We start from the raw sequence: 17,072 nt of genomic DNA on the forward strand, positions 1-17,072 counted from the left end.
AATTGCTTTCCTCTGGCACGAATACAGGCTCTGCAACTGCGTACAAAAGATTTTTTCACCAGTCAAGCGAAATTCCTTGCATTTAATTCTTCTGACGCTGTGTCAATTTTCTGGCGAAGTTCTGATAGATTTTGTATTGATTTTGAATATTTTTTTTCTTTTATGCATTCCCAGTAAAAAATATCTACTAGATTTAGATCGGGGGAACGAGGATGCTATAAAATTGTACCACTGCGTCCGATCCATCTGCGAGGATACTCTTCGTTCAAATAAAAATAACATTTTTAATGGCAAGAAAAGTGGCAAGTGTTATACCATTTTGAAATCTTGATTAAATGTGCCAACTTTTGAAATAACTTGCCAAGGGTAGTGTAGTACATTTTTTTTCAGTGTGAAGCGTCAAAGTTGACTAACGATATTTTTGAGAAAGATGACTCACTAAAACTTAAGTTTTTTTTATTAAATTAACGATGTTTTGTGCATTAATTTGTTATACGATTAATAGCATATTTAATTAAGATCACGAAATTTAAAAAACACAGCGAAATTGTGACATTGGTGATCACAGGACTTGAAAATGCGACCAAGGGTGTGGAATTTCAACTTTTTTGAAAAGTGTCTATTATTGCTGAACTAAGTGATATGGAATTTTTTTTTTATTTTTCCTATAACCGGTATGACTTGGCCTTTCATCCTGTCTCGGATTATCGTTGAGTTTTGGGACACCCTGTATAATCTGCGACCGGCCATAATGTCAATCAAAATGCTAATCTACTTTGACCCCGACACCAAATATAACCGTACCCTACAAACACGTTAAAACGGGACTCTATTACTAAGGTTTCGCTACACTAATCAATATTTCATACAAATTTTCTTAATATCTACTCTAATGTCGATAGCCGGTAGAAAATTGAATCATATTTGAAAACCGAAATTTGCTTGTCGTAAAAAACATGTCCGATAAACAAAAATTGGCCACCATTTTCATGTCTATAGAGACAATCCTAATATGTTAATAAACGGTTGGTCACATTACTAGTCGTTGTATTCAGTTATCCGCGCCACTGAGTATTAGTTATACAGTCTGGCCATGGGTGTGACACATCAAATTAAGTAAAATGTTGCTTTACACCATTATTTTTGTGCTATTTGTGACAAATTTCCATTTAATAAGATGCCATGGTAAGTCTTCTTGTTATAAATGTTATATTTAATTAGTTATTTCTGGATAATCATAAAAAATCTCTTCCGTTACTGACTGATGGACAACGCACAGCCGAAACTACTGGGCATAGAAACTTGAAATTTGCTATGAAGACTCTTTAGAAAGTGTAGAGGAGTACTAAGAGAGGATTTTTGGAAATCATCCCTTGCGGGTAAAGCCGTGGGCAGAAAGCTAGTTAAATTATAGTGACGTTTTCTTTGTCTGCAAATTACTCATACATGTTGTGATATTTGTGTTCATAACTCCGGAATTACTGAACCGATTTTGATGAAACTTACACTGTTTTGTTGTTTAAGAATTACGCTTTTGAATAGTGAAAGTTTTATACAATTATGTTCAGTGGTTTTTGTGTGCGAGTCAAACAAAGATACTTACTGAAAGTTAGTTAAACTAGAAAACCCAGTGTTGTTGAGACTTTTTCCGTTATATAGAGTTGTGTAGTGGGTATTTTAATCTATGGCTAATTTCTGTCCTGCGTTTGAATGTCGTTCGGACAAAATAGAAAAAATAATATGTGGTATATAAAAAATAGTATGACGATTCCAAACACTTGTTAAAATTTATGAAATAAAGCATATTTGACTTTGAAAATGCATTTTGCCCATTAGTGTCCCATTGCTGGGAAAAATATATTCCCGTTATGAGGGAGGGGTGAGGCCTCGAGTCCACCACGCGGGCCAAGTTCGGGGCTTTGCATTCCTTCAAGAACTATTCTAACGTACTCTCAGGCATACAAGGTTGCATCACGATGATTTCCTTGACCATTAGAGCAAGTGATAGTTATTTCTAATACATACATAACTTCGAAAAGTCATTGGTGTGTTGCCCCGGGTTCAAAACTGCGACCACATGCATGGGAGGTGCCAACTTAAACCACTCGGCTATCACTGCTTAATTGGCCATTAGACACTAAAAACAAATTCCTGTAGCTCGATTCTGTACAATCGGTACTGTCGAGTACCGAAAGTTTGACATTTAGAATGTACTGCCAAAATAGTTACTACGACGCCCGTCAGAGGCGCTGATCAGATTTTCATACAAAATTTCTCGATGACAAGCCGGTTATCGGTAGTCGATATGAGGCGCCCATAGCTAGTTGCGCTCGCCGTTCGATAAACGATTTGTGGGTTAAGCTAACCTTGGCGCGGTCATTCCATAGATGGGGGACCGCATAGTGGTATTTGAACTGGGCGTCTCCGTGCTTCGGAGGGCGCGTAAAAAGTCGGTCCCGGTTGTTGTCTATTAAGATAACAGTCGTTAAGCCATGTCAAAGGCCTTCGGGCGGCTTGAACAACTTTGACACTAGGTTGACCACTAACCATTCGATGAGAGAGAGGTAGTCGATAGTAGTAGAGAATCGAGCTACTGCATTTTAAACAATGTTTTATTTTTATTTTCAGAGTGCGACAAAGTGATAATGATCCACGTGACCAAAGTAGGAGCTAACTGCACCGTGACGCCCACCCATCAGTTCCAAGTCGGTGATGTGGTGACCTTCGAAATGAAGAATAAAATTAATTATACTATTCCACACTCATTGTAAGTAACACATAATAATTTAACGGCCTTTGACGGCCTCCGTGGCGCAGTGGCTGTCGCTACACTACTATTATAATATCGGGAGGTCGTGGGTTCGATTTCCACACGGAACAATTTGTTATGCGATCCACAACTTGTTGTTTCGGGTCTGGTTGTACTTTGTGTCCGTAGTTTGTATGTTTGTAAAAGTCCCCGCGACACAAGAGCAATTCTTAGTGCGGGAGTTGTCTTAAAATAGGTATATGTATATAAAATAAATAATCAAACGCTCTTATTCATAAAAATATATGAAGTTATAAAAGGCTTATAAAGAGTTTTGTTTCTTTCACTCCTTAGCGAAATGAAAAGAGAAAACATATTTTAGTAGTTTTTTAACTAAAATAGGTTTATAGTGTGTTTATGAATAAGAGGGTTAGTCTTTACTGCCTCTGTGGTGCGAGTGCAGAGGTCTTAGGTTCGACAGATATGAGAGTGAAGGTACGTATTGTGCACACACGCGCGAAACATCTTCTTATCGTATGGTTAGTGGTCAACCTAGTGTCAAAGTTGTTCAAGCCGCCCGAAGGCCTTTGACGTGGCTTAACGACTGTTGCCTTGACAACAACCGGGACTGACTTTTTACGTGCCATCCGAAGCACGGAGACGCCCAGTTCAAATACCGCTGCGGCCATCCATCTATGAAATGACCGCGCCAAAGTTAACTCACAGATCGTTAACCGACCGGTGAGCGCAACTGACTATGGGCGCCTGTTGTATTGGGTCGGGGAAAAAGTATTTTCACATTATACTATGTATGAACTTGTAAATAACATCTCTTTGGCTTCAAGAATCACAAATGAGTACACGGTTCATTAGGTTTCTTTCAGTGAGCTCGTGAGGTACCAAAATATCGAGCTTTTTTGTGTAGAGAAAAGATTTTATTACAAGTTCATACATACTGTAATGCGAAAAGACTCTTTCCCCGACCTAATATTTATGTTAATGTACTTTAATTATTTTCAGACTTCGCACAGATACTGCCAATGAGACGAGTATAAAATTCCCATATACATTTACCGTGACTGTAAGTATTCTCGCAATTACGATATCCATACTATCCATACTAATATTATAAATGCGAAAGTAATTCTGTCTGTCTGCTACTCAATCACGCCTAAACTACTGAACCAATTTGCATGAAATTTGGTATGGAGATATTTTGATACCCGAGAAAGGACATAGGGCACGTTTTACCCGGGAAAATGACGCATTTCCATGGGAAAACTCAGGTGGCGGACAAAGTTGCGAGTAAAAGCTAGTGAGCTATAATTTCTTCTTACCCCCGGTTTCTTAGGTACATTTAGCGGTAGTTTATACTACAGGCCACCTGCGACTTCGTCCGCATGGAAACCCTTCCCGTGTAAATCCCGATCGCTCTGGAACTCCGGGATAAAAAGTAGCCTATGTGTTATTCTGGGTCTTCAGCTACATACATACCAAATTTCATTGTAATCGATTCAGTAGTATTCGCGTGATAGAGTAACAAACATCCAGACATGCTCACATACTTTCGCATTTATAATATCAGTAGGATGTTCAATAGCGTTTAAACTCATAACGCTATTGAATGGATAAACTACCGCTAAATGTAGTCAGAAACCGGGGGTTTGCACGTTGGTCGCTCGGGTCACTTATTAGTCCTCACTCCATAACTTTTTATAGCTATTTAATTAAGTCATTTATTGGTTTTTAATGAAAAAAAAATACCGTGTGTAATATTTTTAAATTATCTGACTGGCGGACTAATTATAATTTCTGTCCTGTTACCTTGAAAACATCCGTATTTATACCACTCGGCTATCCATACTAATATTATAAATGTGAAAGTAACTCTGTCTGTCTGTTACTTAATCACGCCTAAACTACTGAACCAATTTGCATGAAATTCAGGTGGCGGACGAAGTCGCGGGTAAAAGCTAGTATTTCATAAATATTTATTTTTCATACAGAACAGTTCGCGCTCTCTGGTCTTCAGATTTTTATACTTAAAGGGCGTTGAAAGAGGTTACTTGCAAACAATTTACAAAGGTGGAGCCTATGTGACGTCTCAATGTCAGACTGTAATAATCCCTGGTGAGTTGTCTTATACTTACTTTTGTACTAAATTAAATTTATGTAATCTATACTAATATTATAAAGCTGAAGAGTTTGTTTGTTTGATTGTTTGTTTGTTTGTTTGAACGCGCTAATCTCAGGAACTACTGGTCCGATTTGAAAAATTCTTTCAGTGTTAGATAGTCCATTAATCGAGGAAGGTTATAGGCTATATATCATCACGCTACTACCAATAGGAACAGAGTACCAGTGCAAAATGTTACAAAAACGGGGAAAATTTTGACCCATTCTCTCTTATGTGACGCAAGCGAAGTTGCGCGGGTCAGCTAGTGTATTTAGAAGTATATAACTTGACTGACTCCGTGGAGCAGTGGTCAAGGTCACCACGCTGCCTCCATTGCGTCGGGAGGTCGTGGGTTCGATTCCCACACGGAACAATTAATTGTGCGATCCACAAATAATTGCTTTGGGTTTGGTTGTGCTTTGTGTCCGTTTTTTGTATGTTTGTAAAAGTCCCCGCGACACAAGAGCAATTCTTAGTGCGGGAGTTGTCTTTTATGCCATAAAATAAAAATAATAAGTATGTTTATCGGTTATTTGATTACCATAGTACAAGCTCTGCTTAGTTTGGAATCAAATGACCGTGTGAACGTTGCCCAATGAAGAATATTACATCGATCAGATCATTACATCATCCGCCTAGCCCTTCCTCGAAGCTATATAATTATTGGAGTCGGCTTCCAGTCTCACCGGATGCAGCTGAATACCAGTATTTTACATGGAGCAACTGCCTATCTGACCTCCACAACACTGTTACACGGGTTAACACGATTCCCTTCGGTAAGACTGGTTGTCAGACTTTCAAGCTTTTGACTACTGTTAACGACTGTCAAAGATCTTCGAAAATGACAGCCGGGACCCACAATTTTACGTGCCTTCCGAAACACGGAGGAACGACATTTATAATATGATGAAATGATAATAGAGAACCTTAGAATACATCATTGTATGCGACTGCCGCGCAAGAGGTCACGGTTTCTAATCCCGGGTCGGGCCAAAAAGTCCTTTTTTTATTGTTTTAAATCTATACTTCTATACTAATGTTATAAAGCTGAAGAGTTACGACCAGTAGGAGCAGAGTACCAGTAAAAAATGTTACAAAAACGGGGAAAAAAATCACTCTTTCTCTCTAATGTGACGCAAGCGAAGTTGCGCGGGTCAGCTAGTTTTTCATACGTACGAAATCGCAGGGAAGAACTGTTTTTACAAATATTAGTTTATCAGTTTAGTCGTAGAAGAAAACAGCGACTTACTCATAGTAAATTTGTATTTACGTTGGTATACCAAAAAATACCTAATATTTCCATATACAGTACTTAGGGAAAACAATTTGATTTATGAATGTTATTTTTCCCGTGGAATGACGCATGTTTATCGGAACAATTATTAGTGTAACTTTTCTTTGATTGTATTGTTGGAATATCACGCTTTTGTCTGTAAAACGTTGGCAGAAATATTAAAACCGCATAGTGATATTTGAACTGGGCGCCTCCATGCTTCAGAGAGCACATAAAACGTCCCGGCTGTTGTCAATTAAGATAACAGTAATTAAGCCACGTCAAAAGTCTTTAGGCGTCTTGAACAACTTTGACACTAGGTTGACCACTAACCATACGATAAGAATAAGGGATAAATCTTTTTTAACAATTACTTAATAACTCATCTTAAGGGATGCAAAATCCCTAACCCGCACTTGGCCAGCGTGGTGGAGTTAAGCACAGAATAATAAGTAACTTAAGGTCCCTCTCTTTTTCGGGAGAAACTTGCCCGTCAGTGTTTCGACGGCACGTTAAATTGTGGGTCCCGGCTGTCATTTTCAAAGATCTTTGACAGTCGTTAACAGTAGTCAGAAGCTTGAAAGTCTGACAAGCAGTCTTATCAAGTATCGTGTTATAACCCAGGTAACTGGCTTGTGGAGTTCCGATAGGCAGTCGCTCCATGTAAAATACTGGTATTCAGCTGCATCCGGTGAGACTGGAAGCCGACTCCAACATAGTTGGAAGAAAGGCTAGACTGATGATGATTAGTAAAAAGTATGATTTATCTTTCTTTATCTTTGCAGAAGAGCCGGTTTCTGGAGGTAAGTAAAAATATTATAAAATCTAGCTTATATAGCTAAAAGATATTAGGTCGGGGAAAAAGTCTTTTCGCATTATAGTATGTATGAACTCGTAATAAAATCTCTTCTCTACACAAAAAAGCTCGATATTTGGGTACCTCACGAGCTCACTGAAAGAAACCTAATGAACCGTGTACTCATTTGTGATTCTTGAAGCCAAAGAGATTTTATTACAAGTTCATACATAATATAATGCGAAAAGACTTTTTCCCCGACCTAATATATAAAAGTACTCGACTGTCTACTCTTTCGGGTATAACAGGCGTGATATGACGTATGTATGTAAAGATGCTTAACTTTGCTGAATTCTATTATTTAATAAATTTAAAATATTAATTATATTCTCTTTTCCGTTTCAGCGTTATCAGAAAAAAGTAAGTTGATAATTTTATTTTTACAAATATAGATTGTAGGTTAGAATTTCCGTTGCACTGTTCATTTAATACTTACTACCACAAGCTAAAGCCCTAAACTATAAAGAAGTAACAGGTTTGGTGCTGTTATTTAGTCCACAAACCCAATGACCTCTCAAAGGCTCGAAGGTCTACAACTTCCTAACTCCGGGAAATATTTCAGAATTTCTTGCCAGAAAAACTCAGAAATAACTTATTGGTACCATCCTGGGATTCGAACCCAGTATTAATAATAATAATGAATAAACCGGCTAGCTATTGATTAATTTTGTATGTAAATATCGGCACCTCCAGTAGCTAGCGCGATTCTCTACAGTCGGTACTGTCGAGTATCGAAATTTTGACATTTAAAATGTACTGCCAAACTAGTTCCTGCGACGCCCGCTAGAGGCGCTGATCAGATTTTCATACATTTCTCGACAGCTAGCCGGTTATCGGTAGTCGATAGTAGTAGAGTAATTATTAATGATATTTAATATTATTTTCAGATAAAGAGATAATTTTATACACACTGGGCACAATAGTGATTATTATTATGATGGCACAATCAGCTTGTATTTTGTACTACAGGTCCAAAGGTAAGATTTATTCTATACTAATTATATAAAGCTAAAGAGTTTGTTCAACTGAACGCGTAAATCTCTGAATGAAACTGCTAGATCTAAATAATTTGTGTAATACTAGAACATGCCCCTGGCTCTAACACGTGACTAGTTTTTTACAAAATACCCGCATTTGCCCGCAACTTTGTTCGCGTGAAAAGCATATTAATATAGATTAGCCAATGAATATTTTCCTGCCATATTTTGCATGTATTTACCCTGAACGTAATTAACAAAATACAATTTCGCATTTGAATATAAATTTGAACCTTTTTTTCTCGTTAACCGTTCCTTTACATAAAATCGCTATTTTTTAAACTGTATATTTATACTTAGTACGAAGTATAGGTACTAAATAAAGTATATTTCTAACTTACTCGTAAATTGGACTAACTTTTTCTTTGTTTTAGCAAAAGAATTGGACAGACATAGCAGTCTCATCAAACGATCTGATGACATGGTGGACACTACAGACCGTGGTGAGTAAAGAAAACATACTTATTAAGCACTTTTCTAAGATCTAAGGGTTCTTTTCCACCAGAGATGTGCTATGCAGCTATGCCACAAGGATATAATAGCTATGCTGTTGAACTATGTGACTGTTTTTACCAGTACTAAGCTATGCAGCGGTGCGGGAAAGATGTGCTATGAAGTTGCAACGCCGCAAAGTAGCTCTGCGAGGAAAATGCGATGTATCGATAGAAGGGAATTATTTGGCACGCATCCGTGATTGGTCGCTATCAAACGTATCCATAGCATCGTAACATAGCACATTACTGGTAGGAAAACACCCGAATAGCTACTACATACAACCACGCAGAGCTGTCAATACCGCTCGAATGCTAGACACAAATGACGTCGGGACACCCCGCGGTCATGCAGGCAATGTGTGTAGGAGCCCTTAGGGCGCGTTAACGCGTCGTAACGATTAATTTATCGTTGGACGACTGTCGTCTCTAGCTGTGCCCATTATAACGATTGTTTATCGTCAAAACATTGTATTGTATAGAGAGTGTCGTATCTAGCCGTCCCCACTGTCGCGATAATCTGTCTTCACTGCAAAAAATGTCGTAGACGACAGTAAGTCGTGTCGCTCTATATGTGAACACCTCCATTTAAACACATGAGCCACGACACTTAAAACTACACGATTATCTGTCGTCACGACATAGTGGGAACGCGCTCTTAGGCTTACTATGTAATAAGTACATAACCGATGGTTATAATAACATAAATAATATATGTACATACGTCACCGATTCGTCGCAGGAGAAAAGGAAGCCTCATTTAGAAGACCTACAACCAGATTCGAAACAATTATTGTTTACTTACTTATACATTTATTATTCTGTGACAGTTCTGTCCGTAAAAATCTTACGTCATTTCCCTGAATAATATCTGTCTACCCTGCCACATTTCATTCAAAGCTATTAACCCTTTCTTTAGTAAAAAGGACAAATAATCATAATCACTTATAATATTATTAGTAGTACATATTAGAATTTATAGATCTGTACCGAATTTATCTCAATTAAAATTGTTGTATGATTTGCTACATTTTTTACTATCATAACGCATATTTGTCATAACATGTAAACACTTGTATTATGTAAAAGAGAGCTAAAAACTTTCATTACAAATACTCTTATGGCACTAATTAAAATATGAAAATAAATACAAAGCAATGTTTTACAGAGCAATGTTTTAAGAGCAGTGATAGCCGAGTGGTATAAGTTGACACCTCCCACGCAAGTGGTCGCAGGTTCGAACCCGAGGCAACACACCAATGACTTTTCGAAGTTATGTGTGTATTAGAAATAATTATCACATGCTCCAACGGTGAAGGAAAACATCGTGAGGAAACCTTGCATGCCTAAAATTTGTTTAAAACATTTATTGAGGTCATGCAAAGTCCCCAACCCGCACTTGGCCAGCGTGGTGGACTCAAGGCCTAATCCCTCCCTCATTACGGGAGGAGACCCTTGCCCAGCAGTGGGACATTAATGGGTTAAATTTATTTTATTTATTTAATGTTTTACAGAGCGCTACAGCGCGAATCCTGTCGATAAAAAAGCGAAAATAAGCCAACCGATTGAGGAAGATATATACGAAGTGCCCGACATTACTAAATGTGGTAAGTTATCAAACACACATCCCATGATCCCACTGTTGGGCAAAGTTCTCCAGAAGTAAGGGTAACTTTTTACTAAAGTTACGCTCGGCAGAGCGGAGTGGATGTGATTAGCATAACGGTAGATGCTGTGCAACAATATTATTCCATGATAAGTGCATTCAGTAGGAAGAAGGCTATACATGGAGGGTCAATTATTTTAGTTAGCTAGTGGAGTAGAGATTTCGTGTACTGTGTCCGATTCCTGGTCTAAACCACTTTGATCTGCCGAGTTACGCTTCATTGAAAAAAAACTGAAAAAGGGCCTAAAGTTCACAATACTTATTTCTTTCTTATCGTATGGTTAGTGGTCAACCTAGTGTCAAAGTGGTTCAAGCCGCTCGAAGGCCTTTGACGTGGCTTAACGACTGTTATCTTAATCGACAACCACCGGGACCGACTTTTTACGTGCCCTCCGAAGCACGGAGATGCCCAGTTCAAATACTACTATGCGGTCACAATACTGATTGTACGGGTTGGAGAATGCCTTTAAGAACTTTGTGAGTCATGCAAGGTTTCATCACGATGTTTTCCTTCACCGTTAGAACAAGTGACAGTTAATATAAATACACACATAACTTCTTAGTGATTGAGTCAAAATTATATTCGTATTTTGTTATTTTTTCAGGTCTCCCAATGCCTCCGTCTGTTCCCTGTGAGTATTTATAAAATAATTTAATTTTTTGTAAAAATAAAAATATAATTCTATGAGCTCTAGATAACTTGGGATTTGTCCTTACGGGGAAAGATATTGTGCGATCCACAAATAGTTGTTTCGGGTCTGGTTGTACTTTGTGTCCGTTGTTTGTAATGCTCTTATGAAATGTTTACTAAATTAGGAACTTATGTACCTACTCATTTATTTAAAAACACGATACATATCCTTACTGTTATGTACCTACGTATACTTATAATAAAAACCTTCAGTCCACAGCGCTGGCTATAAATGACTTTTTAAAACCTTGAAACTTTTCTAAAGAACTCTCAGGCATGCAAGTTTTCATCACGATGTTTACCTTCACCGTTGGAACGAGTGATAAATATTTTTAATACTATTAAGGGGCTATCACCTATCTCAGTTGACAACTATTTGATAGCAACGATGCTGTACATTGTTTGCTCCCTTAGATAATAATGATTAACACGTTACGACAAAGCAGCAATGTACTGAATAGTAACCATCAATTTGAATATTAACGTGCCATGCGAAGCACGGAGGCACTCAGATTAAACATCACTTAGCGGCCACCCATCTATGGAGTTTCCTCGCCAAGGTTGTTTACCGCTTACCAACCGGTGAGCGCAACAAGCTGTTAGCATCTAATAATATGTTTTTATTGTATTTCAGCAACGCCTAGACCGAATCTAGCCCACCCAGGAAGCGTGTTCTCCACTCTTCGGAGCAACACTTCGACACTTAGAAGCAATGCTACTACCAATCATCCCACCTTCCCAAGACCTACCCAGAAGAGTAAACCATATGGTAAGATACCTAGATAAAACAGTAGCTCGATCCTCTACCACTATCGACTATCGACAACCGGCTCTCTTTCTCAAGGTGCTCCCAAACTGCAGTTATATAACGTCATACAACATTCTGTAACACGATAACATTTATAATAGCTTGAAACAATAACTCTATAACATGTTAAGAAATGTTATATGTTATAAACGCTTCCACATTGGTTGAACTCGTTGTATAACATCGTATAACATTGTGTTCAATCAGTTCCGTTTGTCTTTGGAAGAAGGTGGTAGTGACCCAATAATAGTGTTACACAACAAAAGTTATATTTTGTTATACCATATTGATAAAGTTGTATAACAACAATAACAATTTATAACTTTTGTTGTAAATTGTTTAAAAACAAATGTTATAAGTCAGTTTCTAACGTTATATAACTGCTGTGTGGGAGCACCTTCACTCTCCCATCGTATAGTTAGTGGTCAACCTAGTGTAGTCCGAAAGCCTTTGACGTGGCTTAACGACTATTATCTTAATTGATAACAACCGGGACTGACTTTTTACGTGCCCTCCGAAGCACGGAAACGCCCGGCTCAAATACCACTATGCGGTCACCCATCTATGGAATGACCGCGCCAATGTTTACTTAACCCGCAGATCGTTTATCTACCGATCGGTGAGCGCATAACATTGCTAACATTGTAAATGGCGAAATTTTATAATATTTTTTAGAAATTACAAAAATCTACTTTTTTCAGAACAAGATACTTTGCCAAAGATGTCGATTGCTAACCGACCTCCGTTGCCGCTACCTGATGCAGAAGTCTATACAGGTAAGTCCAGAACTCCAGACTAATAATGATCCTTATTCAATCAGTTCCACAGTAATTGCACAGGGGTTTATTTCATAGTAACTAAGGGAAGGTTCATATCTGACGGAACATACGTCGCGTATTGTCGCGCAACGCCAGAACAGACAAATGTATAGAAAAACACTCGACCGTTCACACTCAACCGATGATGCGTCGGTGCGAAGCCCATACTATTCAGACTACGCCCAACGCATCTTCCGTCAGATATGAACCTTCCTTATGTGTGTGTACAATACACAGGTACACTCTCTATTCCCTCACTCTCATAGTCCGGTGGGATAGACGATCGGCGAGAGGTCACGTGCAAACCGGTATACTTTAAGTTCTTTTCGAGGCGCGGAGGTCTAAGACCTCAACTACTTTACTCCGGGCTATCAATGAATTTTTTTTTGAAAAAATACTCTGGATTCATTTTTGGCCTAACCCGAGATTCCAAGCCGAGACCTCTCGGCGGCAGTCTTCTAAACCTTGCCTACAGCCATTTACAAATCATGCTTTGCTGCTGTAAAAATCTGTTAGGAAAATATTCCGTAATGACCGGCTTTACATAGGTACTCTACTAGGCCTGAAACCTTGAATGAACTCATTTTTCAACTATATAAGAGGCGTAATGATATAATTATTTTCCAGATCCTGACGACGACAATACGTACGAGCCGCCTCCGATCGTGGAGACACCTACAGTGAATATTGCCAAGCGTGAGTATAAATGCTACTAATATTATAAATCTTTGTTACTCTTTCACGCAAATGCTACTGATCCGATTATGATGAAATTTGGTATATAGGAAGCTGAAGACCCAGAATAACACATAGGCTACTTTTTATCCCGGAGTTCCCGAGGGATCGGGATTTACACGGGAAAGGTTTCCACGCGGACGAAGACGCGGGCGGCCTCTAGTACATAATAATTGAAAGCTTAAATATGAAATCATTCTTATACGATAGCTCAAAAAATCTTTTTTATTTTTTTAAAGACAACAAAGGAGTGGTCTTGAAACAAGATAAAAATAAATCCATACTAATATTATAAATGCGAAAGTAACTCTGTCTGTCTGTCTGTCTGTCTGCTACTCAATCACGCCTAAACTACTGAACCAATTTGCATAAAATTTGGTATGGAGATATTTTGATACCCGAGAAAGGACATAGGCTATATCATCACGCTACGACCAAAAGGAGCAGAGTAATGTTACAAAAACGGGGAAAAATTTCACCCATTCTCTCTTATTGGACGCAAACGAAGTTGCGCGAAAGTATAAAGATAAAGATGAAAAAAAGTGTTGTGCCTAACGCAGCGTTTATTGTGCTTTGTTGCACATTAATGTATTGATTAATTACCGAGTTCTGTATTATTTGTATTTTTGTTATTTCTATGTGATACAATGTAAATAATAAATAAATAAAATAAATAATAAATTTAACCCATTAATGTCCCACTGCTGGGCAAGGATCTCCTCCCGTAACGAGGGAGGGGTTAGGCCTTGAGTCCACCACGCTGGCCAACTGCGGGTTGGGCTGGCCAATGTAAATATTATGTAAAAATTATGATTGCTATTGCACCTTTACTATATTACTTTATCATTGTTTCCAGCGCGTCCCACGCCTCAGAAGCTGCCAGGAAAGCTGCCTAAATTCGACATACCCTTACAGCCCTTCAAGCCACAAACTACTCCACGTCCGACCGTCTCGGCTAAGCCATATAAGCCGCCTATTTCCCGTAAGTAAATCTACGAACAAAGCATCTAATACAGTGGTTCCCAACCAGTGGTCCGCGAATGTATGAAAAATTAAAAAAAATTAAGTATCTATACTATCTATACTAATATTATAAAGCTGAAGAGTTTGTTTGTTTGTTTGTTTGAACGCGCTAATCTCATGAACTACTGGTCCGATTTGAAAAATTCTTTCAGTGTTAGATAGCCCATTTATCGAGGAAGGCTATAGGCTATATATCATCACGCTACGACCAATAGGAGCAGAGTACCAGTAGAAAATGTTACAAAAACGGGGAAAATTTTTACCGATTCTCTTATGTGACGCAAGCGAAGTTGCGCGGGTCAGCTAGTGATTAATACATTTTACCTTTAATATACTAACATAGTGGTCCCTGCTAACAAGAATAATATAAAAGTGGTCCCGGACTAAGAAAAGGTTGGGAACCCCTGATCTAATTTGAATACGATTTTTGAAGGCATATAAAGTCCAGTGATAGCCGAGTGGTTTAAGTTGGCACCTCCCACGCAAGTGGTCGCAGGTTCGAATCCGGGCACCACACCAATGACTTTTCGAAGTTATGTGTGTATTAGAAATAATTATCACATGCTCTAACGGTGAAGGAAAAACATCGTGAGGAAACCTTGCATGCCTAAAAATTTGGTAAATACATTTATTGAGGGCATGCAAAGTCCCCCACCCGCACTTGGCCAGCGTGGTGGACTCAAGGCCTAACCCCTCCCTCATTCGGGAGAAGAGGACCCTTGCTTAACAGTGGGACAGCTATTTGATAGCCCATAGCCAGTTGCGCTCACCGGTCGGTAAACGATCGGTGAGCGTTAAGCACACTATGGCGCGGTCATTCCATAGATGGGTGACCGCGAAGTGATATTTGAGCTGGCCGTCTCTGTGCTTCGGAGGGCACGTAAAAAGTCGGTCCCGGCTATTGTCTACTAAAATAACAGTCGTTAAGCCACGTCAAAGGCCTCTCGGGCGGCTTGAACAACGTTGACACTAGGTTGACCACTAACCATACGATAAGAAAGAGAAAGAACAGCTATTTGATTATAGTAACCAAATGGCTGTCTCACTTCTCTTTTGTCGTAATCAATCATTCAGCCTTTAGAAATGACAGCCGGGACCCACAAAGATGACTTCTGAAACACGGAGAAACTCGGAATGTGTAATATGGTCCCCCATCCACATACCAACCTCGGCAAGCGTACCTTAACCTGGAAAATCGTCCTGCGCGGCTGTTGTGACTTAGCCACGATTGTTAATTTCATTTAATTAATAAACCGATGCTCATTTATATGAAAGAGTATGGTCATGTGTATATTTATGTATGCAGAAGTTTCAAGTAGAAAGCCTGATCATCGGTTGTAAGGTTGTATTTAATTAAAATATTAATTTGTTATTTCAGAAGCGAAACCTCCACCACCTCGAAATAATGGTAAGTCTACTTTTTTATTTAAAAGCTTGTGGTCTATAAAACAGCACATTTAAATACTGGTTATTCATAAATGTGGTTGTTTTTCTGTAAAAATAAATAATCATGATTTAATTTTCCTTTCAGAACCTAAGATAAGCCCTGCTCGAAAAAATCCTGGTGAGTTGAATTTAAACTACCTTAATACTAAATGTAATAAAAAAACTGCAAGGAAAATATGATATTTTGCCAAATCTAACTATCTTATAATATTTAAAAATGGAAACTATTCGAAGCCGGTCTCTATGGCAATGGCCCAAGGTTTTTTGTTTGTCCAAAATTATATAAAAAGTATGCAGATAATAAAAAAATATGTTTTTATGCAATAGCTTTCATGCCGGATTTATCAAGTCTTCAGTTATATCTGTAACTAGCTAACCCGCGCAACTTCGCTTGCGTCACATAAGAGAGAATGCGTCAAAATTTTCCCCGTTTTTGTAATATTTTTTATTCGTACTCTGCTCCTATTGGTTGTAGCGTGATGATATATAGCCTATAGCCTTCCTCAATAAATGGGCTATCTAACACTGAAAGAATTTTTCTAATCGGACCAGTAGTTCCTGAGATTAGCGCGTTCAAACAAACAAACAAACAAACAAACAAACTCTTCAGCTTTATAATATTAGTATAGATTTAATCTTAACCGTGATTGCATTTTTAAAACTTTTGCCGCATTTTGATAACCATAGAACCAATAGGTAGTTTATGTTTTAGTTGTTTCTTAAGTAGTTGAGTAACAAACGTACTTAATGACATTTTTTTATTTTTCACAGTAATTCAAGTGCCTGTACGACCAATAGGCCCGGCGATACCTGGTCCGAGCTCCTTAAGAAGAGTGCCACGTAAGTACATGCTATTATAATAATAATAATCATTTATTTCGACCAAACGATCTTATATGTATAATTGTATACTTACATGGAAAGAAAATTACAGCAAAATTAAATTGGAAATTAATTAAAATAATGTATTACAATATTATATCAACGTATTATAGTCACCGCGAGTAACACCTCTCTCACTCACCCCCGGTTTTTAAGGAACATTTAGCGGTAGTTTATCTATTCAAACTATTGTATTTGTTTTTACAGAACCTCCGATCTCAAAACCACAGCCCCCACCACCGCCGGAACCAGGTAACCTTGCCTTCAAATGATAATAAGCTCGCCTCCTGTTACTTGGGTCTAACTATTAGATTATAATATTAGGTCGGGGAAAAAGTATTTTCGCATTTTAGTATGTATGAACTTGTAATAAAATCTCTTTGTCTTCAGAATCACAAATGAGTACACGGTTCATTAGGTT

General features: G+C 38.2%; 1 protein-coding gene across 4 annotated transcripts in view; it reads left to right on the forward strand.

Annotated features, from left to right (window-relative positions):
* The window catches only part of LOC142984762 (uncharacterized), a 36,166-nt gene that overhangs the window by 17,693 nt on the left and 1,401 nt on the right, over positions 1–17,072 (forward strand). For 3 of the 4 annotated variants that reach the window (XM_076132547.1, XM_076132548.1, XM_076132549.1), the window contains exons 3-19: positions 2,629–2,767; positions 3,770–3,830; positions 4,756–4,879; positions 6,984–7,001; positions 7,400–7,414; positions 7,942–8,031; positions 8,466–8,534; positions 10,097–10,189; positions 10,854–10,880; positions 11,574–11,708; positions 12,449–12,523; positions 13,193–13,261; positions 14,157–14,282; positions 15,702–15,731; positions 15,855–15,887; positions 16,541–16,609; positions 16,859–16,903. In XM_076132547.1, the coding sequence (XP_075988662.1) occupies positions 2,646–2,767; positions 3,770–3,830; positions 4,756–4,879; positions 6,984–7,001; positions 7,400–7,414; positions 7,942–8,031; positions 8,466–8,534; positions 10,097–10,189; positions 10,854–10,880; positions 11,574–11,708; positions 12,449–12,523; positions 13,193–13,261; positions 14,157–14,282; positions 15,702–15,731; positions 15,855–15,887; positions 16,541–16,609; positions 16,859–16,903 (1,201 nt within the window). In that variant the 5' untranslated portion in view covers positions 2,629–2,645. Of the gene's footprint in view, positions 1–1,068; positions 1,186–2,628; positions 2,768–3,769; positions 3,831–4,755; positions 4,880–6,983; positions 7,002–7,399; positions 7,415–7,941; positions 8,032–8,465; positions 8,535–10,096; positions 10,190–10,853; positions 10,881–11,573; positions 11,709–12,448; positions 12,524–13,192; positions 13,262–14,156; positions 14,283–15,701; positions 15,732–15,854; positions 15,888–16,540; positions 16,610–16,858; positions 16,904–17,072 lie in introns of those variants that run through there. The other variant, XM_076132546.1, reaches the window with a different exon arrangement.

The sequence above is a fragment of the Anticarsia gemmatalis genome, chromosome 28 (assembly GCF_050436995.1).
Source record: "Anticarsia gemmatalis isolate Benzon Research Colony breed Stoneville strain chromosome 28, ilAntGemm2 primary, whole genome shotgun sequence".
Lineage (NCBI taxonomy): Eukaryota > Metazoa > Arthropoda > Insecta > Lepidoptera > Erebidae > Anticarsia > Anticarsia gemmatalis.